General features: G+C 57.6%; 2 protein-coding genes across 3 annotated transcripts in view; one reads left to right on the plus strand and one right to left on the minus strand.

Moving 5' to 3' along the window:
• The window catches only part of PPFIA4 (PTPRF interacting protein alpha 4), a 64,243-nt gene extending 41,909 nt beyond the window's left edge, over positions 1-22,334 (plus strand). The window contains exons 11-31 of one of the 2 annotated variants that reach the window (XM_074563970.1): positions 838-969; positions 2,458-2,520; positions 3,827-3,918; positions 7,077-7,218; positions 7,474-7,679; positions 8,119-8,359; positions 8,594-8,629; positions 9,200-9,333; positions 9,501-9,664; positions 10,289-10,382; positions 10,625-10,706; positions 11,152-11,352; positions 12,331-12,393; positions 13,582-13,608; positions 14,556-14,731; positions 16,095-16,192; positions 16,853-17,028; positions 17,247-17,315; positions 18,154-18,331; positions 20,516-20,607; positions 21,099-22,334. In XM_074563970.1, the coding sequence (XP_074420071.1) occupies positions 838-969; positions 2,458-2,520; positions 3,827-3,918; positions 7,077-7,218; positions 7,474-7,679; positions 8,119-8,359; positions 8,594-8,629; positions 9,200-9,333; positions 9,501-9,664; positions 10,289-10,382; positions 10,625-10,706; positions 11,152-11,352; positions 12,331-12,393; positions 13,582-13,608; positions 14,556-14,731; positions 16,095-16,192; positions 16,853-17,028; positions 17,247-17,315; positions 18,154-18,331; positions 20,516-20,574 (2,433 nt within the window). In that variant the 3' untranslated portion in view covers positions 20,575-20,607; positions 21,099-22,334. The remainder of the gene's footprint in view (positions 1-837; positions 970-2,457; positions 2,521-3,826; positions 3,919-7,076; positions 7,219-7,473; positions 7,680-8,118; positions 8,360-8,593; positions 8,630-9,199; positions 9,334-9,500; positions 9,665-10,288; positions 10,383-10,624; positions 10,707-11,151; positions 11,353-12,330; positions 12,394-13,581; positions 13,609-14,555; positions 14,732-16,094; positions 16,193-16,852; positions 17,029-17,246; positions 17,316-18,153; positions 18,332-20,515; positions 20,608-21,098) is intronic. The other variant, XM_074563971.1, reaches the window with a different exon arrangement.
• Positions 22,335-22,582: 248 nt separating this feature from the next.
• MYOG (myogenin) lies at positions 22,583-27,613 on the minus strand. The gene is made up of 3 exons (XM_074563976.1): positions 27,083-27,613; positions 24,007-24,088; positions 22,583-23,261 (listed from the first exon to the last, which is right to left on the minus strand). The coding sequence occupies exons 1-3, from the start codon at positions 27,560-27,562 to the stop codon at positions 23,140-23,142; spliced, it is 684 nt and encodes a 227-aa protein (XP_074420077.1). The 5' UTR covers positions 27,563-27,613; the 3' UTR covers positions 22,583-23,139.
• Positions 27,614-27,696: the final 83 nt, after the last annotated feature.

Here is a 27,696-nt window from a genome sequence, read left to right on the forward strand (position 1 = left end):
GAAGGGTGGGCTCACTGGTGTCTCTGAAGCAGGATGAAGAGAGAGGCCTGGTTAATCCTTTCCCATCCAGGATCTCTTCATCTAGAGTCACCCAGGAGCCCATGACCCACTCTGCTGTGATTTCCCCATCTCCCAGGCATCCAAGTCTTGCTGTTAGCTGCCACATCCACTCCTCTCCCAGCATCACCTCCTGGGGCAAGCCGGCACCCCAAATGCAGGGCTGAGGAGGAAGCTCTGGCTGCTCTTCCCCCCATCCTGGATCAGAAGCAGGGAGAGACCGACCGATGGGCACTGGGAGCAAAGGGTCCTGCCCCTCAAAAAGACAGGAATGTGGCCAATGTGTCACGGGACACACAATCCCCGCTGTGCTCCTTAACCAGTGGCTGGGCTGTCCACGCAGGAGGTTGTGATGCCCATTTCTCAGGTCGCCCAGGTGGCATTACAGCGTGTGCCCCTGGGGAAGCCGCTGGTTGTTTTGGCCTGGGGCAGACATTTGGAGAGACCTTTGCAAATCCAAGGGCTCAGCACCCTTTGGGGTCTGCAATGTGCCCCTGGTGTGGCTGTCCCTGGCAGACGCACAGGTGAAGCTTTCTTGAGGGTGGGATCCTGTCCTCTCTCCTGTTCATCCCTGGCTGGGAAATGGCGGAGACCAGCAGAGCCCCACCAGAGGGTCCGATCTGTGGTGTAAGGGGTGGATTTGTCCCCAAAAGCTGGGCCTGGTGGATCAGCTCTGACACCACCAGCAGGCACAGGATGGCAGGAGGGCACTGAGCCCCTCGTGGCAGGAGGAGCAGATCCACTGGATCTCACGTGGATGGCCACTGTTTGCCGTTGCAGGCCCGTCAGCGGGAGAAGATGAACGAGGAGCACAACAAGCGGCTCTCGGACACTGTGGACCGTCTGCTGAGCGAGTCCAATGAGCGGCTGCAGCTGCACCTCAAGGAGAGGATGGCGGCCTTGGAGGAGAAGGTAGTGGCTGAGGGGCAGGGGGTCCCCTGGGGGGCTGGTGGGGGGGTTGAGGGGTCGGCAGCCTCTCCGGTGCAGAGCCTCGGCCAGCCGCAGCACAGGAGTTTGGAATTCCCTGTGCAGGGATGGAGAAATGATGACATGCAAGATGCCAGCCAGGTGCCGGGGCTGGTGGGAGCGCAGGGCAGCGTGCTCCGCATCGCACCCTCGCCTCCAGCCAGCCCTCGCCTGGTGAGACCCCCCTGCCCACCACCTTTCACCTCCGACAGCAGCAGGATTTGTCCTGCTCCGTTTCCCTCCCTTCCCCGTGTCTCTTCTGGCGTAGCCTCCACTGCAGCCCGCGCCCGGCTGTTGGAGAAAACCCTACTGCATTTTGCAGGAGAAAATGCAGCGTTCATCCTCTCCCACCTGCCCATCCCCTCCATGTGCTGCCCCGAAACCTTCCCGTCCCCCAAGCCTGGGCTTGATCTGCCTTCTCCAACCAGGGCCGAGTTCGTGAGCAGCCTCCCAGCTCCCACCTGGCTCCTCCGGCGGAGCTGGGCTTTCCTTTGAGGAGCCGTCTGGAGCCGCTGCTGGCCCAGCGTGAATGCAATTAGCTGGGAGAGCAGGTGGCTCAGGGCAAAGATGAACCTCGCAATGCCACTGGGAGGTCAGGCCTTGATAATTCACCTTTATTTGGGTTCCTGCAGGGACCAGGCTCCCCTCAGCAAGTCAGAGCACGGAGGGGTTGCATCCCCCAGCTGATGCCTCCAGCTGGGTCTGTCTCCCTTTCTGCTCCGCACCTCCTGTCCCCAGCCAGACCCGGCTGTGCCAGCGCATCCAGTCAGTCAGCAGATAGGTCTGAGTGGCTCTGGATGAAGACCCAACACATGGGGCTGAGTCCAAATACCCACCCCAGTAAGCAACAGGGACCAGAGCGGTGGCACCATGCAAACGGGCAACGTCTGCTCCCCAGCCTGCTGCCGGCACCGGCTCACCCAGAGAGTTTCTTCAGGTCTTACGCAGGCAAAAATGATCCTGTTTGGCTGCCAGCACCTCCCAAAAAAGAGCACTAGGTTAAGCAGTTCCAAACACATCTTCTTTTCCCCCTGCCTATTCCCTAGCTTAGATGTAGGGGACATTTTTGCCCTTGATCCAGCTGCTGGAGGGGTTGATCTCCTCTCAGATGCGTTTCCTAATCTTCAAGCCCTGCCCATCAACTCTCTAATCACCGCTTGCCCTCCATGGCCATGCCCTGGCCCTGGCCCTGGTGTGGGGCAGGATTTGAGCTACGGCAGCCCTGCTTGAGGAGCGGGAGGTTTGCAGAGAAGACCGATCCACAAGCAGGTAGGTGAGGAATAGATCAGGGACCCATTGCCATCCCTCCTGCCAGGCGTCCGTCACACCATCCACGCAGCGATTCCACGCTGGCCATTCCCGGGCCGTTGTCTAAACGGTCTCTCTTTTTCTTTCCTGTTTTTGTTCCCTTTTCTTTTGTTTTGTTTTGCAAAGAACACATTGTTACAAGAGCTGGAAAATACCCAAAAGCAGATAGAGGAACACCAGCACGACAAGGTAAATGCCGCTGCAGGGAGCCTGCCCTAGTGACTGCGCTTCCTCACTCCTAATCCCCGGCTAGTGGCGGTCGCGCCTCCTAAAATACCCTAGTTTGGAGGAGCTGGGATCCCAAAGCGCCCAGCAGCAGGAGGCCACAAACTAACCCACGCGGTGGCTGGACGGAAGCTGCCACCCACCTCCCCGGAGACCCCCGGTTCGGTTCCCTAACAGGCACGTTCAGTCCCGTCTCCATATTTCTATCACATTCATCCATCCCCGACCCCCCGACCGAGGACAGCAGCGAGGCCGGGGTGGCTTCGCCCACGTGTCTATAGAGGAGGGTTTACCCCAGCACTCTCTGGTGCAGCCATGTCCCCTTCCCCCCCGAGGCTTTCTCGCCCCCCTCACTCTGTCTGGGGGGAGGATCTGCTCCATGCCCAGCTCACAGAAGGCCCCGTAGGTCTTTGCACCCCCCTCCTGCTCTCAGATAAAGCATCTAAGTAGGGTCTGCAAGAGGAGTCCACCTTGGCCTGCGCCGGAAAGCTGGAGGGTTGCGGCTTTTTGAAGCAACGGGAGCTTTTGGGATGTGTCCCATGTCTCATGCATGGTTGGGGCGACCGGGGGGCTGCTTTCCCCCCTGCCCAAGGCTTTGCTCTCCCAGATGCTCCCTGCCCCTGGCGAGGATGCTCCCAGCCATGGCTGCTTGGCTGCAGGCAGAGGCAGAGCTGGGAGCCTCGCGTGCCGCCCGCCTGCATGTTGCCCGCCCTGGTTCGGCCCGTTTGCCCGCAGGACTGGATCCTGCTGTGCCCGGAGGATCCCGTCTCCCCTGCCTCCCTGCCCGCCCGCAGCCTCCCCCCTCACATCTCCCGCGGGACACCATGGCCACACAACGCAGGCACAGGCTCCTGATGAGGTGGGTGGGAGGCTGGCAGCGGGAGGGATACGGCCAGCATCAAATTCGGCTAGCAGGTCCCTCACTGCCGGCAAGGCGAACGCGCACGTGCGGGCTGGCGCAAAACCAGAGCATCCTAGTGGGACCGATTTTCCTTCGTTTCTCAAAGCAGCGTCACTTCGAGCGCACGCGTGCCTGTCTGTCTGGCCTGTGGTCACTCGCTCCCCTCGCGGCATCGCCCCAGCATCGTCATTCACTGTCGCCTGCATGAGCTGTTTCTTTACCCATGTGTCAAAGGTGCTTTAAACCTGGGATGGGGATTTTTAAAGGGAATATAAACCTGGAAATAGCTAAGGATGTGGATTGCCCCAAACCTGGCTGCTCTTCAGAGCAAAACCAACCCCTGCCTGTCTCTTGTCTCACCCCGAACAGCGGCGCTTGTCCGATGAGATCGACAAACTGAGGCTGGAGGTCGATCAGCTCAAGACCAGAAGTGGGACGTTCGTGGAGAGCGTGCACGCAAGGTAAGGGCCGCCCTGCTCGCGTCCCGCACCCCCGGCTCTGGGGGCGTTTTGCTTTTAGGGCCCCAAAATGCTGTTGGCGTCAGGCATTTCTGGTTTCGCCGAGCCTCGGTGCGGGGCTGCGGGGTGGTTCGTCGCGGCAGGGTGAGCTCCGGCTGTGCTGTCCCCGCCGTGGATTTGTCCTGGCGTGGGAGCCGGGCTGTTAAGAACAGCCCAGCCCAACTGAATGGCCCAAAATTCGCTCTTCTAAGGGCAGAAAACCACTGCACATCGTTTCTTTTTCTGCACAGAGGGCTTAGGGCTTAATTTTCCGGGAAAGCTGGATGTTCAGCAAATGCCTTTCCCCCTGTGGTGTGCTGGGGGTGGGCTGGTGGAAAAGGAGGAGTCGATTCTGAGCTGTTGCAGGCAAAGGAGAATGAAACCCACCTCCCCACCCCCCATTTTTTCCCCTCCTTTCTTCAATGGTCCTCCCACACCCTTTCGTTTAAAGTCAGCTGGGAGATGGGGAGGTCCCAGCCCAGAGCACCAGGAGGAGAGGTGAGTCCATCGGGTCTCAGCCTCCAGCAGTGACCGGGGTACCCAGCACCGCTGCAAGAAACCAGGGGGTTCGAAAAGGAGGGTGCCGGCACGACGTGGCCCCCGCTGACTTGCCGCGGCTGCCTGGGAGACCACGTCCTCTCCTGAGCACTTTCAAGGTGGGTTGGAGGCGGCGAGGGATCAATGAGAGCAACCACCGGTGGGGAAAATTCCCCTCTGAGGAAGGCTGGAAAAGGTGGAAGGAGCCAGTGTGTAACCAGCTGTAAGTCTGTCAGCAGCTGTGGCAGAGAGGAGAAGGCCTGGAGACCCCATATCTGCAGTGGAGAGAAGAAATGGGGGGAGCGAGGAAGAACTTGTGAGGACGGAGGGTGGCTGAGTGCCAGAGGAGTGTCTGGAGCATGCGTGGGACTTCTTTGTACAGGTCTCTAACAACAGGATGGACAATTGTTTATTTTTTTTTAATTTCTTGGAGGAAAAATCAGCAGAAAGCTTGAGTTACGGAGGCCAGAATAATCCCCCAGCTGAAATGTCAGCTTTTGTCTAAGGTGCTTTTATCTGTTTTTAGATGGGGAGCAGCTCGTCAACGGCTCCAGGGCTTAAATCCCCTGGAAACCTGGGCTGTGCCTTCGTCTGCAAACACCAAGCTGATGCCGAGCCAGGCTGCTCCTGTTGGCAGTTTTGTCTGGGCTTGGTAGGATGCCGGGGTGGGGAGCCCTGGTCTGTATCTGCGCTGCAAACCTGACCCACCCTGGTGGAAAAACTCTGATCTGCCTTGGACAACTGCTTTTGTCACCTTAAATGAAAAAACCTCACGCCTCCTATGGCAATGCGTACAGGGGGTAATAACCCCCCGCTCCGGGAAGGCGCTTTGCTCAGCTGCGTGGTTGGGTCTTCAAGGTGAGGAGGAGCAACCAACGCGGAGATATGCAACGAGTACCACGAGTGGCAAAAAGTCGCCTCGTGCCCAAGAGCAGGCGCTGCGTGGCTCTGCCTGGCGTGGGGACCCGCTGCCGAGCACCAGCCGTGGAGGAGGAGGATGAAGAAGTCCCAGCCAGTTTCTGCTGGAAGAAGAACCCAACCAAGGCTCGTGTCCCCACACATGGAATCATAGAATCATAGAGTCTTCATGGTTGGAAAGGACCTTTGAGATCATCAAGTCCAACCAAACACACACAAAAAAACCCCAAACCCCTACAATCTCTGCCACTAGAGCATGCCTTGAAGTGCCACATCTAGACGTTTCTTAAACACCTCTAGGGATGGTGACTCAACCACCTCCCTGGGCAGGCTGTTCCAGTGCCTGACCACTCTTGTAGTAAAGTAATTCTTCCTAATATCTAATCTAAACCTCCCCTGCCGCAGCTTCAGACCATTTCCTCTGGTCCTGTCATTATTCTCCTGGGAGAAGAGGCCAACACCCACCTCTCTGCACCCTCCTTTCAGGGAGCTGTAGAGGGCAATGAGGTCTCCCCTCAGCCTCCTCTTCTCCAAGCTAAACATGCCCAGCTCCCTCAGCCTCTCCTCATATGACCTGGTCTCCAGAGCCCTCACCAGCCTGGTAGCTCTCCTCTGGACATGCTCCAGCGCTTCCATGTCCCTCTTGTACAGCGGGGCCCAGAACTGAACACGGCACTCGAGGTGAGGCCTCACCAGTGCCGAGTACAGGGGCACCATCACTTCCCTGCTCCTGCTGGCCACGCTGTTCCTGATACAAGCCAGAATGCTGTTGGCCTTCTTGGGGTTGTTGTGACCAAAATGCAGGACCCGGCACTTGGCCTTATTAAACCTCACACAGTTGGCCTTGGCCCATCGATCCAGCCTGTCCAGGTCCCTCTGTAGAGCCTTCCTACCCTCAAGCAGATCAACACTCCCACCTAGCTTGGTGTCATCTGCGAACTTACTGAGGGTGCACTCAATCCCCTCATCCAGATCATCGATAAAGATATTAAACAAAACCGACCCCAAAACTGAGCCCTGAGGGACACCACTGGTGACCGGCCGCCAAGAGGATTTCACCCCATTGATCACAACTCTCTGGGCACGGCCATCCAGCCAGTTTTGAACCCAGCGAAGAGTACACTTGTCTATGCCACGATTCGCCAGCTTCTCCAGGAGAATGCTGTGGGGGACGGTGTCAAAGGCCTTACCAAAGTCCAGATAAGAAGATCTGTTTCAAATGGGATTTTAATCATCAGGTGTTATTTTTTCATGAAAGCGTTGAAGAAAACATAAAAAGAAGGGGAAAAGCTCCTTGGCTGGCCCCTCTTTCCTACCATGGGGATGGAGAAGAAAGGCAGGAGGGTTTTGGCCAGAACTGGCAGGCTGCCCCAGTGGGTCCTGCAGCGAAGGGGGAGGCAGCAGCAGAGCAGGGCCCAGGGCTGAGCTTCCTGCGGTCTGTGAGCCCATCTCCAGCACCAGCATGGGGCAAATGGGGCATCTCTGTCCGATGCCTGGTTTTTGCATCGTTTCACGCAGAGCAGGCAGGCGTCGCTGGCGTGGGCATCCTGGAGTGGCCTCCTCCTCCTCCTCTGTCCTGAGCTAGCCTGAGCTGCAAGGGGAGCAGCCCGGGGCCAGGGGCATCCTTGGATGAAGCAATGTCCACAGCAGGGCTCTTTTCTCCCCAGGTCCCATATGGGCAGCGCCACGGACCTGCGCTTCCCACTGAGCGCCGTGGTCCATGCCCCCGCCGAGCCCTTCGGGGCAGCCCCGGGCCTGCCTCGGGCACAGAAGGGCCGATTCGCCGCCCGGCGAGAGGAGGCAGCCAAGGTAATCCATCTCCTTGCCAGCATGGGATGAGAGTTGGGGTTGGGGTCTCCTCCTGCCGTGCGTGCTGGTCTCACATGTCCCTGATTTGGGACCATGGGGCAATTTCATTAACCTGGTGCGTGGATGGGGGTAGCGTGGTAGGAAGGGTTTCCCCACTGGGATTGTGTTGAGGTGTGACTGTTGTGTGGAGGTCCCCAGTTTGGTCTTTGGAGACATGGGAGTGCCATGGGGGACCAGTGGACCTTGTTCCCCCAGGACTGGGAGCAGGCCCAGGCAGGCAGCGTCCTGGCCACGGGGCCTCACGCCTTCGACAGCGACCCCGAGATCTCAGATGTGGATGAGGATGACCGCGAGACGCTCTTCAGCTCCATGGATGTGCTCTCCCCTGGTGGGCACTCGGATGCCCAAACGTTGGCCATGATGCTCCAGGAGCAGCTGGATGCCATCAACGAGGAGATCAGGTAGTCACCATGGCCAAAACCCACCACTGCCTTGCTCTGAAATGGCTCTGGGGGAAAAACAAACTGCCAGGTGGTGGGAGGAGGCTCTCATGCCCTAAAATTGAGGTCTTGGTCCAGCTTCAGCCAAGGAAATGGCTTCAGGACATCCAGCCACAGGGCTTGGTCCTTGCACGTGGCTCCCTGTCCCTCAGCTGCGCCAGTGCTGGCTCACAGAAAGGGTCATTATTTTAAAATAAGGTCCTCCATGAATTTTAAGAGAAGTTGTGGTGTGTCTCAGCTCTGCTTTATGTGGGTGCTGATGGGTCTGCTGCCATTCCTGGAAATCGGGGGCGCGAGTCACAGCGCCCAAGGTGCATTTCTCCAGGGTAGACTGGGAGCTGTGAGATGACTCCCCAGAAAATTGGGGAGCCAGGAGCCCTGAGCCCCGCTGCTTCCCCAGGATGATCCAAGAGGAGAAGGAGTCCACCGAGCTCCGCGCGGAGGAGCTGGAGACCCGCGTCACAAGCGGTAGCATGGAGGGTCTCAACCTCACCCAGCTCTGCAAAAGGGCTTCCATCCCCACCTCGCTGACAGCCCTGTCCCTGGCCAGCTCGTCCCCACCGCTCAGCGGCCGCTCCACCCCCAAGCTCACCTCCCGCAGTGCAGCTCAGGACCTCGACCGCATGGGGATCATGACGTTGGTGAGGCGGCGCGCGGGGCGGATGGGGGGCTGGACAGGGGGTGCACGTGGCTGCCTGGGGTGGGAGCGATGCCCCAGCATCTGCACGGGTGTGCGGGAGGGTGGTGTGGAACGGGGGTGCCCATGTTTGCTGTCTCCCAGCCTGACACGCCTGGCCCCGGGGCTGCTCTGCGCGGGCGTTCTCCATTAACTGCCCCCCTTTCTGTGTCTCTCTCGCTTTCCCCCTTGCAATCAGCCCAGCGACTTGAGGAAGCACCGGAGGAAACTGCTAGTGAGTGGCTCCCATCCCGTTGGGTTTTGTCCAAGCCCCTTTTCCAGCCTGCTCCTGGCTTTGTCCACACCAGGTCAGGGTGCAGCAGGCGTGGGATGGAGCTGGAGACCCCAGGGATTCAGCAGGAGGATCATGGGGATCCCGTAAGGTCCTTGGAGACGTGTCCGCTGGCAGCCTGGGGGGTCTGGCAGGACATGGGGAGGTTCAGAAAGCCACTAGGTCCTCAAACATTGTGTGTCCCCTCTGGCGACAGGGTGTCTTTAGGACATTCCCATCTACGCTCCTCAGAGCCCTCTGCTGAGGGCCAGCAGCTTCTGTCCCCACACCCTGCATCCTCTCTCCTCCCTGTTCCCAGGATCTTGGCCATCCGGCCACATCCTCCCCATCTGCTTGGGCATCTCGAGCCATTGCCAGAGCTCTAGTTCAGGCCAATCCTGGAGCGTGGCAAAGCCTCAGGGCCCTGGTGGCTCTTTTGGCCATGCCTCCATGGAGCAAGAGAGAGGCAGGCAGCAGGGCAAGGATGGAGCTGGGCTTTGGCCGCCCAGCCTCATGGCTTCTCTGCTTGTTCAGTCGCCCGCAGCTCGGGATGAAAGCCGAGAGGATAAAACCACCATCAAATGTGAGACGTCCCCCCCATCCTCACCCAGGGCATTGCGGCTGGAGAAGCTGGGCCACCCTGCGCTGAGTCAGGAGGACGGGAAGAGGTATGTGGGGCACCCTTTGGATCTCGCACCAGTGCCTGCTCTGTTGGTTTGAGGATTTACATGGGGCAAGCGTGGGATTGTGGGATGGGCTGGGGTTTGCCATGGCTTGTGCGCTGCTCGGGAATAACCTAAAGGCTTTGCTGTTCCTCTCCCTCCTCCATCCCCAGCTCGCTGGAGGAGCAGGCCAGCAACCCCAGCAGCAACAGCAGCCAGGACTCCTTGCACAAGGGCTCCAAGAGGAAGGGGATCAAATCCTCCATCGGGCGCTTGTTCGGGAAAAAAGAGAAGGGTCGCTTGATTCAGCTGAGCAGAGAAGGGGCCACGGGGCAGGGTCCGTGAGCAGCCCTATTCCCATCCGTGCCGGGCGGGCGTCCTCTCGGGCCAGGCTCTCTGCACGCCTCCTGGCACAGTCTGGATTTGGGGTGCTGTCGGGGTGACAGGCGGAGGAGCAGGGACACCCCTGCTGGTTTGGGGATGTTGGGGCCATCGGCTCTGGGCTCCCAGCAGCTTCAGGGCAGTTGGGTGCTGGTGCTTTCTGCCCCGCGGTCCTTTCTGGCCTGAGCGTGGTGTCAGTCTTACTGCTCTGCAAGAGCTGCAGTGAGGAGAGTGACCCCCCCCATCACCGTATCTTACCTTTAATGTCCCCAAATCTGTTTCCCTCCCCATGGGACCTTCTTGATTTTGCAGAGCCCTTTGGTAGGAGCTGCTTTTCCACTCCTAAATCCTTTACCGCTTTGATGTTGAGCATTTTGAAATGGGAGGGATGGCAGGCGGGGACCCCCTCGGGCTTCCCAGGGATGCAGGGGGGCTGGGGGGAGTGGGTTGGAAATGGAGACTGTCACCTCCTGTGCCGCTACTGTGCATCCCCAACACCCTGGCATGGCGACTGCGGCAGTGCCCGCACTGAACCCGTGGGACATCACACCGACGTGAGGATGTCTTGCTTGCCTAACAGTGCTGCTGACCGACATGGAAGTGGGCATGCAGGACCCCCTGGGACTTGGCAAGCTGGGGGCTCAGGCCGAGAAGGATCGGCGCCTGCGGAAGAAGTGAGTGAACCTCCTTCCCTGCCCCAGCAAGAAAATGTCCTGCCTGGTGGCTGAGAAGCCACGGCACGGGGATGAGAATTGCTGGAAAGGCTTCTCATCTTCACCCTCTCTTGAGCCCTTTCAGCTCCTGTATTGCTTTGCTGCCAGCTGGTTCTTACTGCCCGTGGTCTCTTCCCTTTCAAGACTTGCTCCCTTTCCCGCAAGCCCGCAGTAAATCACTCTTCTGCTTCTGTTTCCTCCAGGCACGAACTCCTGGAAGAGGCTCGGAGGAAAGGATTGCCCTTTGCTCACTGGGATGGCCCCACGGTGGTCTCCTGGCTGGAGGTGAGGCAGAAGCGTGCCCGTGCATTGTCCCCAGGCACCAGCAGCTCTGCTGATGCCCTTGGTCTGTAGGGTGCTCCCCAGCAGCGGTGCAGCACCCTCCAGTCCCACCACGCTTGGTCCACGGACATGGTTGGTGGTTGCAAAACCTGGGGGAGCAGAGCAGATCCCTCACATGGTCTTTAGAGCTGTGGTTTGGGGTTTCCACAAGCCCACGCCTCAGCTTTGAGTTGAAAGGCTCAGGGGGTGCTCTTTCCTTGCGCCGTGTCCATCAGATATAGGGGCGCTGGGCTGCCCACAGACCACCTGTGCAAGGTACAAACAAAAAAGTAGCCCCACATGGGTATCCAGCTTCGATACTGAGCTTCAAACAGGGTGGCCTTGATCCTACCAGAGGAAGTTTGAGTAGGTCAACAGGCCAGTCACTGGCTTTGCCCTGTTTTGGCAGCTCTGGGTGGGAATGCCGGCCTGGTATGTTGCCGCTTGCCGAGCCAACGTGAAGAGCGGAGCCATCATGTCGGCCCTGTCCGACACTGAGATCCAGAGGGAGATCGGCATCAGCAATGCACTGCATCGCCTCAAGCTGCGTCTGGCCATCCAGGAGATGGTCTCGCTCACGAGCCCCTCGGCACCACCCACCTCACGGACGGTAAGTGCTCCATGCCACGGACCCGCTCTTTCCCCAGACAGACCCTCCGTGGGGCAGGACGACGCACTTGTTTCCCCCCTTTGCCTGACTCCTTGGGGCCACGGCGGTCCATCAGTCCCCAAGGAGTCCCGGTGTCACAGGCAAGAGGGGGTGACATTCCCTCAGGGACCAGTCAAGCCACCAGACCCGTGTCCTTAGGCACAAAGATCATTTACAGCCATCGAGTGTGAAGACCTTTCCTGCCTTGAGGCACCAGCAGATGCTCTTGTCCTCACACTCGGAGGTTGTCAGCAAGAGGCTGAGCCTGCTGAGCTGCCTGCAAAGAGCGAAACTCGGGGACTGTCTGCCCTGGAGAGGATAAAATCCCACCCTAGCAGCGCACACGTGATTTACAAGGGCCAACTCTGTTATGCACAGCCATTTTCTCAGTCAGTTCAATACAAGCCTTCTCCTGGGACCATGTGAAATTCCTGGGGCGAGTCAAAGCAACCGCAGACCCCAGCCTTGCCCTGGGTAGGACATGGAACAGATGGAGGGATCGTGTCTTGTTGCTGGTCCTCAAAACCCGAGGGTTAATGGTGCCCCAGTAATGCCAAGACACATCTGTAGAAACGCAGTCAGGAGAAGGGCCCCAAGCATGCTGTGTCCCCTCAGATGGCCGTGGCTGGGGTCACAGCTGTCCGAGACAAGCCTGCAGGCTCCATGGGCATAACACCAAAGTGTAAAGGCATCCAAAGGGCCAGTGGTCCTTGCTGTGCTCTCTGTGGCTGCACGAACAGCCCAGGGTCCTCACAGCCAGTGGGGTGCCACCAGCCCAAGCTGCAAGGACGCTGCAAGATCTCCCCAGCATACAGCTCCAAGGACAAGGGTGGCCTGATCCTCCATAAGCCTGAGCTGAGCTTGTTTCCAGCGTGGTTGTGAACCGAGACCATGGTTCTGTGGTGGTTTACCCTGACGACTCTGCTCTTTTCCCTGCAGTCCTCCGGAAATGTCTGGGTCACGCACGAGGAGATGGAGAACATGGCGACTTCCACCAAGACGGTGAGGCTGGCCGGCCCCACTGTCGCCACACGGCGTATCGGTTACCGAGCTGAGCTCCAGGCGTGCATTAACATGCTAAATCCCAGGAGGGAAGGGGATCTTTGCTGCATCTCATGTGTCAGCTCTTGGCCAGCACCATGCACCTGTTTAGAAACCATCTTTCAACCTTTAATATCCCAAAAATTTCTAAAACTGGCTTAAAAAACATCAGATGCATTTTCCTTTTTTGGGTTTTGCTGTGTCTAGAGTAGCTTGTCTGTCGGTTGTGAATTACAGGAAAGAAAGGAAAGACAAAAACCAAGAGGGATCTCATAGATGCATGAGATGAGTCCCGCATTGGTTATCCTCTACCCAAAGAAGTCACCGTCTAATCTCCCCTTGACCTTAGCACACCCAAATATTATCTCCACTGTCTTGTCCCTGCCACTCTGGCTGATAGCCTGGGGGCCCTTGGAGGGATGCGACCATGCTCCCAAAAGCTCTGGCTCGTAGCCATGTGCCCCTCTCTGCAACTGGACCCCATGTCCGTGTCTCAGAGTAGGAGCAGAATTTTGGCTTTGTTGTCCGAGTTAGGCATTTTATTGAAGCTTGTGCCTGCTGGTTGTGTAGCGCAGTCTCGTAACTGGCACCTCTGTCTGGTGGGTGCCTTTTGGGGATGGAGAGCTCAGAGTTATGTCAGGGACGTGACACCTTTCCTGGGCAGGTTTTGTGAGGTTGAGCAAAACCAGCACAGGTTGAAAGGGGAAGAAATGGCTACAAAATCGGCAAATTGTTTTGGGCAGCCCCTCTGGGGGTTGTGACCCATGAACTGAAGCTGAGGTTTCTCTCTGCATCCATCCGTCTTTGAGAGACCCAAGAACTACCCTTATTTCCCAGGAAAGATGTATGAGCCCCAGTGTCTGTGCCATCTCCAGCCCAAGGCCCATGAGAAAAGCCTCATCCTGTATCCTCCTTGCTTGACTGAGAGATGGGGTGAAACCCAGGCCCAGCGGGGTCGGGGTGTCCCCAGCACCCTGTGGACAAGGCTGAGCTCCCCGAGCCATGAGACCGACCCCCGTCCCCTCTGGGTCATGCCATGCCGAGGGGTCCCACGCTCAGCGCGTGTGGCACACGTTTTCATAGTGCAGATCCGCCGGGCACTGACTTTATCTGTCCTTTCTATTGACATGCTGCATGTGTCACGCTTAGGACACAGAGGAAGGCAGCTGGGCACAGGTGAGGTCCCCGTGTCACCCTTTTCCGCGGGCGGGACCTGGGGTGGTTATGGGAGGGAGAGCTGGACATCACGGGGCACCCAAGGGATGAGCCTGGGGCATCGATATTCGCCAAGTCTTGCTTGGAGTCTGAGCCTGCACCCTGTGGTTGCTCCTCTGAGCTATCTCTCAAGCACGGGATGGTCCTCCTGGGGTTTTGCATCAAGCAGCATCCTTCTCTGCTTCAGGCAGAGTGACTTTTTCCGTGTAAGACACAGATCCTGGGTTAAAACCCCAACATAAGAGTGACCAGCCACCTTGCATGGGAGGCAGGTTTCTAGCTGCACAGACATTTAGTTTTCACCTTTTTTTAGCCCCACGTGCAGAATATAGACCATTTTCATGAACTGAAAAGGTGGGAGGAAAGAGTCCTTCTTGGATGCATCTCTTCTGGTTTTATCACTCTCAAATGTTTTACTTTTATTCTGGTGGATTTTATTTTGGTTTTAGACCCAGAATCAGCTTACAGTGAAAGTGAATGGTTGTTTTGCTGCCCAAAACTGACCTTTTTTTTTTCCTTCTGACGTCATGAAGTAGATCTTTTGGTGATTTCTAAGCTTCTGAAAAATCAGTTGGGAGTGCCCTGAAACCTGCTTCTTAGTTGTTTCAGCTTTCATGAATGTGCTTTGTCCAGAAGAAGCTGGTCATAAAGTCCAACTATCCCTTATGCTTGCTTTTTGGCTACTGCCTTGTCTCCTTAGGGGACATCAGTAGGACACAGACCATGGCCAACAGGACTGTTCCCTCCAGCTCCTTCAGTACAAACTTGGGTTAAATTCCTCTGGCCCAGGTTTGATCCTCAGGACAGGGACCCCCAGGCTGCAGCATTGAATGTCACTGGTCTCCTGGGAGTCTGCAGCTTGACCAAGTCCTGATTTCTCCCTAGCTTCTCCATTTGCTTCTCCACAGACACTGGCCTATGGGGACATGAACCACGAGTGGATTGGGAACGAGTGGCTGCCCAGCTTGGGTCTCCCACAGTATCGCAGCTACTTCATGGAGTGTCTTGTTGATGCACGGATGCTGGACCACCTCACCAAGAAAGATCTCAGAGTGCACTTGAAGATGGTGGACAGCTTCCATCGGTGAGTCCCTTCCTTCGGGAGGTCCCTGGGGTGCAGTGTCTGCATATGGCGTAGAGAGAGGACGGGGCAATTTGAGGGATTCTCCCCTGTCTTGGCCAGCCCTGGTGCCGGAGGATGGCTCTTGGCTAAACTCAACCACCTGGTCTGTGGCAGCTCATATGGGCAAATGTTCACCTTCAGCACACTCCTTCCAGCAAAACTGCAGAGGACCAAGCCTTCTCCAGGCTGTGGAGCAAACCACAGGCAAAAAAAAAAAGGGGCTTGTCCCACACAGAGCAGTCATCTGCCAGCAGCCCAGCTTGGAGAAGGCTTATGCCATCCCAACCACCTTGCCCAAGCACCAGCATCCTTGTCTGTTCAGCATCCAGTGCTCAGCTCAGACCAGGAATGGTTGTGGTGGGAACCATGGGCATCGTCTCATTCCTCTCTCTGGCACGCAGAGAGGAAGGGATGCATGGAGAGCACATCCTGGTGTGAGTGCACAGATCAACACCCCAGCCCACGAGGTACCACGGTCTACCCCGACCCATGGGGCTGTGTCCATGGACCTGCCAGGGCCCTCCCTGCTCTGGGGATGAACCCTTCTAGCCTGGAGCAGCTCCCATGGGCTGGTTCTCCCCAGCCACTGAGCTCAGAGTATCATTGCTGGAGAGGGTGCAGCAAAGGGCTACCAAGATGCTGAGGGGACTGGAACATCTCTCTGATGAAGAAAGGCTGAGGGATTTGGGTCTTTTTAGTCTGGAAAAAAGACGGCTGAGGGGGGATCTTATCAATGCTGATAAATACTGAAAGCGGGGGTGTCAGGAGGATGGGGCCAGGCTCTTTTCAGTGGTGCCCGGGGACAGGACAAGGGGTAACGGGCACAAACTTGCCCATGGGAAGTTCCATCTCAACATGAGGAGGAACTTCTTTGCTGTGAGGGTGGCAGAGCCCTGGCACAGGCTGCCCAGAGAGGTGGGGGAGTCCCCGTCTCTGGAGACATCCCAAACCCGCCTGGACGCGTTCCTGTGCCACCTGCTCTGGGTGACCCTGCTCTGGCAGGGGGTGGGACTGGGTGGCCTCCAGAGGTCACTTCCAACCCTACGATTCTGTGATTCTGTGATTGCTCAGATCCCTGCACTCTCCAGCAGGTTGAACAGAGTAAAACTGATGGAGTGGGGAATTACCATGGAAGGGAGGGACGTTCCCTGTTTTCTGGCCAAGATCTTCCCTTTGGGTTGTGTCGGTGCTGACCCAACCGAAGCATCCTTTGGGCACATGGAAAGCAAGCAGGGAAGTGGGTCCCTCTGCAGGTCCCTCCGAGCCACTTGCCCTGCGATGCTGAGCCCTCCTGAGCGTTGGGTGACATCTCGTGTCCTTGCAGCACCAGTCTGCAGTACGGCATCATGTGCCTGAAGAGGCTCAACTACGACCGCAAAGAGCTCGAGAGGAGGCGAGAAGAGACCCAACACGAAATCAAAGGTCAGCAGCTACATACCCAATCCAGCTCTGGAAACGGAGACGGAAAACCTCCCAAGTGATGCCCAGCGGTGGTCTCTCCCTTATCCCTCGTTTTTAACAGTAGGGAAAAATCATTATTTCTGAGCAGCCGTGCTCCGAGGGCTGTTCTCCATGGGGAACAGTATTTCCCCAACAGATTGCTCCAAGTGGCTTTATGCAGCTTCCCCCAGCCAGGCGTGAGGAGGGAGGAAGGGGGTCAAGACAGGAAAGGTCCGGTCCAAGCATCAGATCAGGTTCTCCTGCCCATTTCAGATGCTCAGGACACCCCCCCGGCTTGCTGAGCCTTCCCTGCCTCGCCGGCTGTCCTGAGATTCCCTGCGCATCTGGCTGCTGCTTAGATTACATCTCATTATTGATAATGCCCCTAATTACACCAGCAGCCGTGGGTTCTTAGGATTAATTTTCACAGTTGTTTTCTGCCTGTTATTTCAGCATTTAGTTTGGTAAATTGAAGTGAGCTCTTCCGGGCACTTGAGCACCCAGAATTGCTGCTGGCTCAGGAAGGAGCGTGCCAGGATCAGCCTGGGGCAGTGCCAAAGGCCGTCGGGACACCATCAGGTCCCCGCACGACCGAGAGCGTGGTCTGAGCTGGCTCTGAGACATGCCCTTGCTCTTTTGCAGACGTGTTGGTGTGGACCAACGACCAGGTCATTCACTGGATCCAGTCCATCGGGCTTCGCGAGTACGCGAACAACCTCGCCGAGAGCGGGGTGCACGGGGCGCTCCTGGCCCTCGACGAAAACTTCGACCACAACAGTCTGGCGCTCGTCTTGCAAATCCCCACGCAGAACACGCAGGTAAGAGCAGCATCCGGGGGGGATTTTGGAGGGACCAGCGTGGGACGCGGCTGCAGTGTGACTCCACCAGTCCTGCCGACTGAACTCTGCCTTTCGAAGCAGAGCACTCAGGTGGCGCGGGGGCTTTTTCTCTGCCATTCTCAGGGTTTCCTGGGACGGGGGTTTGTGCTGGGAACTGTTCCCACCGACAGGGAACACTCATTTGATGTTATTTTCAGGCTCGACAAGTGCTGGAGAGGGAGTTTAACAACCTGCTGGCCTTGGGCACGGATCGGAGGCTGGATGATGTGAGTACGAAACCTCTCCCATGTCCGGATCATGCTGAGCCCCTGTTCTTGTGCAAGAAACAGGAGAGACGGGACCTCTGCTCTATCCCTCCTTGCCCAGGGGTGTCAAATAGTTCATCGCAAACTCTCGAGAGCAGTTGCATGAGCAATATCAGCGGAATAAACTAAAAGTATTAGACAAGGCCATGAGGAATGTGCTGCCAGGCTGTGGAGGCAGGTGAGGTGGAGTCTTGTAGCACCATTTCTAGCCTCGTGCTTGGTGGGCTGAATTTCAAGCAGACTCGCCCGGCTTTCCTCGCCAGGTGCTGTAATATTGCCTTTCAGAGTCACAGCTGTTCCGGGCATGACACATCTGCGGCGGGTAAAGCTGGTGGGTTGGAGATGCCCCGTTAGGCAGCCAGAAAGCTGTTCAGGTTGAAGGTGGGAATTCATCCAGGTGTCTCCTACGTATAGCTTTCCTCCGTGAGATATAATCACAGAGCTGGCCAGGGCTCTTCTCAGAGCACAGAGAGAAGCAGGCACTTCCAGCTGCACGCACCTGGCTGAGGGTAGCCGTGTCCCTTGAGGTCTTTACTGGGGCTTCTGCGTTGATGTCTCCAAGGCATCTTTGCAGGCCGGAGAGAAGCTGGAAAGGAGGAAGCCTATGTGGTGGGGTCCTGGAGAGGTCTCCCGTGTCTTTGGCCCAATTTGATCACACACTTCTGTACTGTTTGAGTTGGTCTCCATGTACGGGCACACCCTGGGCACACCCTCAGCTAGGTGGAAGCGGTGCTGGTGTCTCGCCGAGGCAGAAGGTCCTGTCCTGCTGCCAGGCCCGTGACCTGCTCTTCCCTGTCAGGGCGACGACAAGACCTTCCGTCGAACCCCGTCCTGGAGAAAGCGCTTCCGCCCGCGAGACGTTCACAGCATCAACATGCTCAGTGGCTCGGCCGAGACGCTGCCCGCCGGCTTCCGTGTCACCAGCCTGGTGCCCTTGCCCCCTCCTGCTGCCCCTGCCAAGAAAATGCCCCCAGAAGGTAGGTCCCCCCCTTCTCCCTGGGGTCCTCTCCCACCCCGGCTTGGACCCTGCGGTGTGTTTGGGGAACGATGTGCTGAGGGGAGAGGAGAGGGAGAGTAGAGGAGAGGAGAGGAGAGGGAGAGGGAGAGGGAGAGGAGAGGAGAGGGAGAGGAGAGGAGAGGAGAGGAGAGGAGAGGAGAGGAGAGGAGAGGAGAGGAGAGGAAAGGGAGAGGGAGAGGAGAGGAGAGGAGAGGAGAGGAGAGGAGAGGAGAGGAGAGGAGAGGAGAGGAGAGTAGAGGAGAGGGAGAGAGGAGAGGGAGAGGAGAGGAGAGGAGAGGAGGAGGAGAGGAGAGGAGAGGAGAGGAGAGGAGAGGAGAGGAGAGGAGAGGAGAGGAGAGGAGAGGAGAGGAGAGGAGAGGGAGAGGGAGAGGAGAGGGAGAGAGAGGAGAGGAGAGGGAGAGGGAGAGGAGAGGAGAGGGAGAGGGAGAGGAGAGGAGAGGGAGAGGAGAGGAGAGGAGAGGAGAGGAGAGGAGAGGAGAGGGAGAGGAGAGGAGAGGGAGAGGAGAGAGAGGAGAGGAGAGGAGAGGAGAGGAGAGGGAGAGGAGAGGAGAGGGAGAGGAGAGGAGGAGAGAGAGGAGAGAGAGGGAGAGGAGAGGAGAGGAGAGGGAGAGGGAGAGGAGAGGAGAGGAGAGGAGAGGAGAGGAGAGGAGAGGGAGAGGAGAGGAGAGGAGAGGGAGAGGGAGAGGAGAGGAGAGGGAGAGGAGAGAGAGAGAGGAGAGAGAGAGGAGAGGAGAGGAGAGGAGAGGAGAGAGAGGGAGAGGAGAGGGAGAGGAGAGGAGAGGAGAGGAGAGGAGAGGAGAGAGAGAGAGAGAGAGAGAGAGAGGAGAGGAGAGGAGAGGAGAGGAGAGGAGAGGAGGAGGAGAGGAGAGGGAGAGGAGAGGAGAGGAGAGGAGAGGAGAGGAGAGGAGAGGAGAGGAGAGGAGAGGAGAGGAGAGGAGAGGAGAGGAGAGGGAGAGGGGAGGGGAGGGGAGGAGAGAGGAGAGGGAGAGGAGAGGAGAGGAGAGGAGAGGAGAGGAGAGGAGAGGAGAGGAGAGGGAGGAGAGGAGAGGAGAGGGAGAGAGTCTTACTGATCACCTGCGATGCTGAATCCTTCAATCCTTGAGCCATTGTCTGCTGTAAACGGGTTTTTTTTCAGGCGGGGTATTTCAGACTCTGGTCTGTGTGTGATTTCTTTGTTTCAAACCAGCAGGACAAGGGAGAGGGCTGGCTCGGGGTGTGAGCTGGGGATACGTGTCACCCACCCTGGGGTTGGCATCCAGGTCAGAGCCTGCTGGGATAGTGTTGGGGGCTGTTGGGAAGCAGCAGCCCAGTCTGGGCCAGTCTGGGCCATCCTGCCTTTTGGAATCCATCCCCAAAGGGCCTGAATTAACCAACTCAATTCGGGCCGAGCGCTGCTGAGGAGCTGCTCACCCAGGGCTGGCAGGGACCAGCTTCGACACGCGTGCTGCCCGTGCTGCTGGCTGTCATGTGTGTTTTAGCCGAGCACGCGTGTCCCAGGCTCTGCCCCACCACCACGCGACTCCCTTCTACAAGTTTTCTCCGTCCCTTCCAATGCTGTAGGGAGGCACAAGCTCCAGGCAGGTCACCCCGGTTTGTTCCCTGCACCAGGTACGCTGGTGCCACTGTCCCAAGCCACCTGCCACATCCCCAGTGCTCAGACCTGGCTTCAGCAGGTTCAGAAATGACTGAATGTGAATTAAAAATTTGTGCTTTCACCCTCTGGCTCCAAGCCCCGGGCTCAGCTCTCCTTCTGGCTCCAGATTTGCTCAGATTTCACAGCTTTCCATCCAGCGGTTTGGGCCAAACCTCTGCTCGAACTTTTCCACCCCCTCCCTGGAAGCTGCGATTCCCACCTGTCTGAGGACAGTGAAAGCTGGGACAAAACCCCCAGGTCTGACAGCACCCGGACACGGGTACCAGGGACCTCGCGGCCCAAGAGCAGGGATGGCAAGAGGCAACTTTCCCAAAACCCTGGAGCCTTGGGAGCATCCGAGCTGGCCAAACGTCCCTCTTTGACCTCTTTGACGCTCATCTTCATGTGGCTTCAGTGCACGGATGCTGCCTAATAGATGTTTTGGTGGGAAGCTGAGGGCTAATTGGAGCAATTGCTAATTGCACGCTCTGATTTGTGACTCCCTTCCAGTTGGTGCCTCTGGGTCACCAAGGCTGGAGACCTCCACCGTCCGGACGTATTCCTGCTGAGGGTCAGCGTGACGGGAACCAGCCCGGCCCTGGGTAAGTGCGAGGAGAACCGAGGCCTCGGAGCTGGATGGGGACCGAGAGGAGAGCACGAGGCCCAGCCTCCTCTGCCCGGCATCACCCAGGCAGGGTGTCTGCCTTCACCAAGGTTTGCCTTGCCATGGTGGACCATGGAGACCTCGGTGGTGGGGGACCACCCTGCTGCTGCCTGAGGCTCACAGGACCCTGAGATGGTGCAGGAGGGATGCTCAGCATCCCAACCACGTACCGTTTGTCCAGTCCCTGGACACACAGCTCCACTGGGGACCCCAGGATGCCATCCTAGATGGCGGGGGGGAGGCCCACTGGGGTGAGGGAAGGATAGTCAAGCACTTCAGAGAGTCTCCTGGGACCCTGGTGTACCCCGGGGCATGTCTCCTCTCTGCCAGGAGGATCCATTACCGACTCTATCTGGGTTTGGTGGCCTGCGGGTGCACGGGTGGAGCTGAGCCGCATCCTCACGAGACCTTTCCCGCTTCGTTTCTCAGCACGTCCCCGCTATCCGGACAGCCACGTGCTGGCTGCCTTTCAGGACGAGAGCCCAGCCTGCGCCTCGGCCCAAACCAACAGACGCTGCAGTCTCGCTGCTGTGGACCGAAAAGGATGCTGTCCCTCCCTTCTGCTTGTGCACCCACCGCTTCCCCCGGCTCCCCGTGGCTCCCACCTGTGGCTTCTCCACCCACCTCTCCCCGCGCTGGCCGGGCTACGGTTGCGCTCGCTGGGTGCCGGCTCCGGCGCTGGCAGAAGCGTGGTACAACCCAGCGGAGTGGCGGAGGCACCCGAAAAGTGGGCTGCCGTGTTTGGAAACATTTCTTCCGCCTGGTTCGTGTTGCCAATAGGCTGTGGGCTGCTGCACTGACTCAGCCAAGCCCCGGGCATCAGGGACGCTGCTGCCCGCAGGACTCGAAGCCAAGGAAGATTCAGGCTCATGAAAATCCTCACGCCGGGGCGGCCGGGCAAGGAGCTGCTCCCAGGGGAAACCGGGGCCAGTGCCGGGGTCGGCGCTGCACAGGACGGAGCAGGGACCGGCCGTCGTGGGGGCAAGGAGAGTGGCTGTCTGCCAAGGGGCGGGCGGTCGGGGTGCTGCGCTTTGGGTGCTGCCGGACGCCAGGCGGGGGGAGGCTGCGCCTGCACGGCGGGTCCACGAAGGGCTGCGTGGGGAAGGGCTGGAACCGCCCCATACGGCTTCGCTGCCGGCCGGGACGGTACCTGGCACCCACGGGACGGGGGACGCTCCTTGGGCGCCCTGGGGAGACACAGCGGGGGCACCCATCGCCCCGGGACGTACCCGTCCCTTCCCCTCCGGGTGCAGAGGAGATGCTCTCCCCTCCTGCCTCCGAGCTACGGGCAGGGATCAATCCAGGAGGCTCTTAACTCTTCCCATTTCTTCCCCGTAGGGTAGGATCTCTTCGTCTCCTCATGCCACGTTTGCCTTGTGTGGCCCCTATTTCTGATGTGATATTTATTGATGGCTGGAATGACCTTATACTTATCATGTGCTGTCTGGAAGTGCAATATCTGAGAGGCTATACAGTCACGATGTCTTTTCGGTGTATTATTTGCCTAATACAGTATTAAATATTTTTTTAATTTGAAGAGTCGGTGAGCCCTTTATATCGATGCCCTGTTTCTTTCGTCATATTATTGGTACTGCATGGACTCCAAACCCTGGATCGGGTCAGGAAAGGATGTATGTGTGTTCCAATAAACAGGATTTTAAAACAGTGCCGGCTTGAGCCTTCTTTCTGGAGCCCAAATTAAAAATATAATTAATCTTTAGCTCCCCTGAGAGTTTCTGGGGCACGGGGCTGAGCCCCAGTTGCAAACCAGTGAAATCACTGGTCTCTGCAGGGCTGATGGAAGTGTGGGACATCCAGTTCCCACGGCTGGATTTTCTGGTATCCCCAACCTGGGAATTAGGGGAGACCTGGGCAGGGGGAGGGGGCAGCGGTAAAGGAAGCCCCGAGCCATTCAAACAAGAATGCCTTTATTTAAAAAAAAAAAAAAAGAAAACAAATAAGTTAGCAAAAATAATAATAATTAGAAAAGAAAAAAAAAAAACCCAAATGGCAATTCCACACAGCGGTCAGTAAAAAAGACGGTGCGGGGAGCCTCCGCGGGGCTCAGCGCCCGTGAGACACCAGCCGGAGAGTGACGTTGGTCGAAGAGCATCTTGCAAAAACAGTATCAGCAAGCGAACCCAGCACACACATTGGCCCCCAAAAACCGACGGCCCCCGCGCAGGGAGCGGAGCGGAGCAGAGCCCGGCGCCGGGCGGCTGCCCCCAGGGGAACCGGGGCCACCACCGGCGCGGGGCCGCGGCGCTGCCGAAATCCCACCTCTCCCCATCATTTATTTTCGGCTGGCCGAGCGGGGGCCTTTAGCCAGGAGTGGGAAAGGAGGCGAGTGGTTTCAGCGGTGCAGTCCACGACGCCGAAGGGGTAAATACGATTTCCAGCGGCTGGACCCTTCCGGCATCTTATTCCCACCCCGTTACCAGCTCGAAGAGCCGCTGGGGTTTGCGCCGGCTCAGTTTTGGACCCGCTCCTCCTGGAACGTCACGGCCACGTCCTCCACGGCGATGCTCTCCACGATGGAGGAGAGCGAGTGGAGGTTGCGGTCCTCCGCCGCGTCGTCAGCCAGGAGGTGATCTGCAGAGAGGAAGGGGATGGTGACTCGGCTGGGGACGGGGACCATGTGCTGGGGACGGCAGGGGGGACCCCACGATCCCCCGCGTGGCTGAAGTGACCTGGGGACCCCCTCCCAGCTCCCACTGTGACGGGGGGATGAAACCTTCCCCTGGGGAGGGCAAGAGGGAGTGAAACTTTCGGATGTTTTTAAGGTTTTATTCTCCGTTGGAAAATGAGATTTAAGTTTCTACCTTCTGGGGGAAAAAAACAGGTGGATTTTGGGGGGGGGTGGGGGGAGGGACTGCAATAATGGAAAAAAAAATGAGCAGCTGCAGGGGGGTGTGGGGAGGGAAAGGAGCCCGGGGCAGCGGTGCTCAGCCACGCTCAGCCATGCTCAGCATCGCAGCGGGCAAAGCCAAGCCAAGGGACGGGGATGGACGAACCCTCGATGGGGACCAAGCCGCCGGGGTCCCGGGGTGCTGCACTCCGATTCCTCGGCTTAGGAAGAGCGGGTGTCTCGGGGAAATCAGGCAACGGGAGAAGCCTGAACTCACCGAGCACCGAGCCAAGGAAGCGCTGGAGGATTTATGAGCTCATTTCTCCGGAATAGCGGGGTGGGGAGAGGAGGACAAGGCTCCTTTTGTCCTCCGCTTGGAGGATCCCCTGCTTGGCTCAGCGATTCTCTGCCCCAGGGCGGCGGTGTCCCCCACTGCTGTCCCCCCACCCCAGAGCCCGGCGCGGCTGCGGGACGCCGGGGGGACCTTACCCGCGGGGTTGGTGCCGAACTCCAGCTGGCTGCTCCACTCGGGGCTGCAGGACGAGCTGCCGGACCCACACTCGCCGGTCGCCTGCAGGGAGCCCAGATGCCCACCGTGGGTCTCGCCTCCTCCAGCCCGGCCAAACCCCACTCAGCCCCCCCAAAAAACTCCCCGGGCTGCCCCATCACCGCAGCACAATGCCCCTGCAGAGACGGGCACATCCCTTCCCACCTGGAAAGTGGCTGGAGGAGCCGACACCATTCCGAGTCCCCAGAACCCGTGGGGGTCAGATGCTTCATTAACCATAAAGGCTGAAAAAACACTTTTTTGGGCTCTGGACAGAGGAGAAATGGGGCCATCTGCTCACTGCAGGTAAAAAAAAGTCTCACTCTGCCCAGTGACTATGAGAAAGGGTTAGAGACGGACAAACACCCTTGGGCAGAACAGCTTTTTGCTGAAAAAACACCTAATCAGGCGCATAAAAAATGACAGGCGGGCTAGACACCCTCCGGCCATCCCATGGGGATTTCTGGGGAAGAACTTTTAGCAGGTTGATTTGTGGATTTGGGGCTGAAGGGCCATTTCAGAGAAAAGAGCTGACAGCCTGAAAAATGAGAACGTTACTCAGCAAAGCTCTGAATTAACTTTTTTTTTTTTTTTTTGGTGCGCGTCTTTTTCTGGAAGCGGATGCCAGCCCATGTTAAACCCAAAATATGATTTATAGGAGCAAACCCAAGGATCCAACTGTTTGTAGCAGGCTAGAAATGGCCCTTTGGGTCTACGAGCTCGTGGCAGCACAAGCTAATTAATTAACCCTTGGATTTATTTCTCACTAAAGTAGGAAATTCTTACAGACATGGTTTGGTTTTTTTTTTTTCCCCAAAAATATTGGCTTTCATACTCAATACGTGAACCCCTGGGAGAAGGGACGGCTCGGAGCACCAGTGACACAAGAACCGCTCAGTGCGGGTTGTGGGCTTGAGAGGGATAATTTGGGCCCATTTGCCGGAGCAGCTGACAAAGCCACCCCAATCCAACCCGAGTGGATACACCGGGAAGTCCCAGGAATATATAGGATGGAGCCGAAAAGCTTTTTCGGTCCTTTATTCAGCTCTAAAAGATTGGGCTACCTGCGTACCTGTTGGTTTGGTCCTTAAATCCCTTAACCTGAAAGGAGATGAGTCTTCGTGAATCCCACTTTTCTGTGCCTCTTATGAAGTCCTTCCATATCCATTATCATATCCATATCCATATCCATATCCATATCCATATCCATATCATCTATATCTATTTCTCCATCTCCATCTCCATCTCCATCTCCATCTCCACCTATCTACATCACCTACCTCTAGATCATCCCTATCAATATCACCTCTATCAATATTGATCTCTGTATTTCGATACAGGAAGCCTTAGAGCAGCGGGGAAGTGCGTGCCCAGACACCTCCCCTGAAATCTGAGGGCAAATACAAATATCTCTCAAAAACTTGGTTAAACCCCCACAATCTTGCGGTGCAACAGGGCCTGGCTTGTAGAATCTCTGCTCGGGGCTGCGGCAACACACACCCACTGCGAGGAGCATCCTCTGGCTCTTTGAATTGGCGCCTTCAATCTGAGAAACCGGCACCAATCCCCCTCGTCCCCTGTCCCCTGCCTGTCGCTGTGCCACACGACCATCCAAAAAGGTCCCTGTCCCCGGCACATTGCGTCACTGGCAATCGCGTGGTGGTGGGGAGAAAGGAGGGAGGCTGCGGGTTCTGCGCCCAGGAGCTTTGATACGTTGGAGGATGTGACGGGGGACAGCGGGTGGTGACACCCCGGTGATGTTTAGTCGGTGGCTTTGTGGGCTGTGTCACTTTGTAGGGTCAAATCAGGAGCGTGTGCCTGTATCTGTGAGCAGGGGGATTTTATTTCGTATTTTATTCATTTCATTTCATCATCATTTCATTTCATTTCATTTCATTTCATTTCATTTCATTTCATTTCATTTCATTTCATTTCATTTCATTTCATCTTATTTTTTTAAATTTGATTTTATTTAATTTTGTTTGGTGGGGTTTTTTTTTGCCTTTTTCATCCCTCTCAAGCCCAGGCACGTGTGCTGTGCTCAAAGCAGTGTCCAGCACTGGACCGTGCAGCCCCCGCTACCTCCACCCGTAAATACAGGGATGTGGACATGGGGGCAGACGGCTGTCGGCACCTTTGGGTGGGATGTGAGAGGGCCTGGGTCATCTCTGCCCCGAGCCTTTGTGCAGGACACGTTTACCAGCCCGTGACAGCAGCGTCTGCCTTGTCCCCAGGGCTGGGGATCCCACTCCCACCAGCAGGTCCCAGTGCCCCGGAGCTGCCCGAGATGCCTCTGCCTGGGATCACCCCCACAGAGCATCACCCCCATAGAACATCAACTCCATAGAGCGTCACCCCCATAGGGTGTCACCCCCATAGAGCGTCACCCCCATAGGGCGTCACCCCCATAGAGTGTCACCCCCATATGGTACTACCCCCATGGAGTGCCACCCCAGTAGGGTATTACCCCCATAGAGTGCCAACCCCATAGGCATCACCCCCACGGGGCATCACCCCCATAGAGTGTCACCCCCACAGACCACCACCCCCATAGGGCATCACCCCCATAGAGTGTCACCCCCATAGAGTGTCACCCCCATAGGGTACTACCCCCATAGAGTGCCACCCCAGTAGGGTATTACCCCCATAGAGTGCCAACCCCATAGGCATCACCCCCACTGGGCATCACCCCCATAGAGTGTCACACGCACAGATCACCACCCCCATAGAGTGACACCCCCATAGGGTATTACCCCATAGAGCATCAACCCCATAGGCATCACCCCCATAGGATGTTACCCCCATAGATTGTCACTGCCACAGAGTGTAACCCCCGTAGGGCATCACCCCCATAGGGCATCACCCCCATAGAGTGTCACCCCCATAGAGCAGCACCTCTATAGAGCATCACCCCCCTAGAGCAACACCCCCCTAGAGCAACACCCCCAAAGGGCATCACCCCAGCGCTGGTCCCCAGCCCAGGTTTGGGGGCCCCGGGGGAGGTGCAGAAGCACTTACCCCGGGCTGGGGGGCGGCGGGGCGGAAGCGCAGGTCCCTCTGCTCCCGCTCCTGCTGGTTGAGGGTGCTGAGCAGGCTCTGCAGGCGCTCGATGTACTGGATGGCGCTGCGCAGGATCTCCACCTTGGGCAGCCGCTGGTTGGGGTTGAGCAGGGTGCTGCGCTTCAGCGCCTCGAAGGCTTCGTTCACCTTCTTCAACCTGCGCTTCTCCCGCAGGGTGGCCGCCCGCCGCCGGTCGATGGAGACCGTCTTCCGCTTGCAAACCTTGCAGGCCCAGGGCAGGCACTGCCCGGGACAATGCTCAGGCAGGGCTGAGTCCTTCTCCTCCAAAGCCACCCTGCCATCGGGACACAGGGCCACCTCGGGCCGCTCGGGGAAAGCCGCCGGCTCGTAGCCCTGCAAGCGGGAGCCCAGGAAATTTTCCCCATCGTAAAACCGCTGGTCCGGGAAAAAATAAGGGTTGGTCTCGAAGAGCTCCATGGGCGCGCGGGCGGCTCGGGGACGTGTGCGCGGGTCGGGGACGGCTGCTCCCTCTCCCCACGCCAACTGCTTGGTGCCATTTAAACCCCGGCGCTGGCATTAAATCACGGAGATAAATATAGAAAACCTAAAGG

The sequence above is a fragment of the Larus michahellis genome, chromosome 21 (genome assembly GCF_964199755.1).
Source record: "Larus michahellis chromosome 21, bLarMic1.1, whole genome shotgun sequence".
Taxonomy (NCBI): domain Eukaryota; kingdom Metazoa; phylum Chordata; class Aves; order Charadriiformes; family Laridae; genus Larus; species Larus michahellis.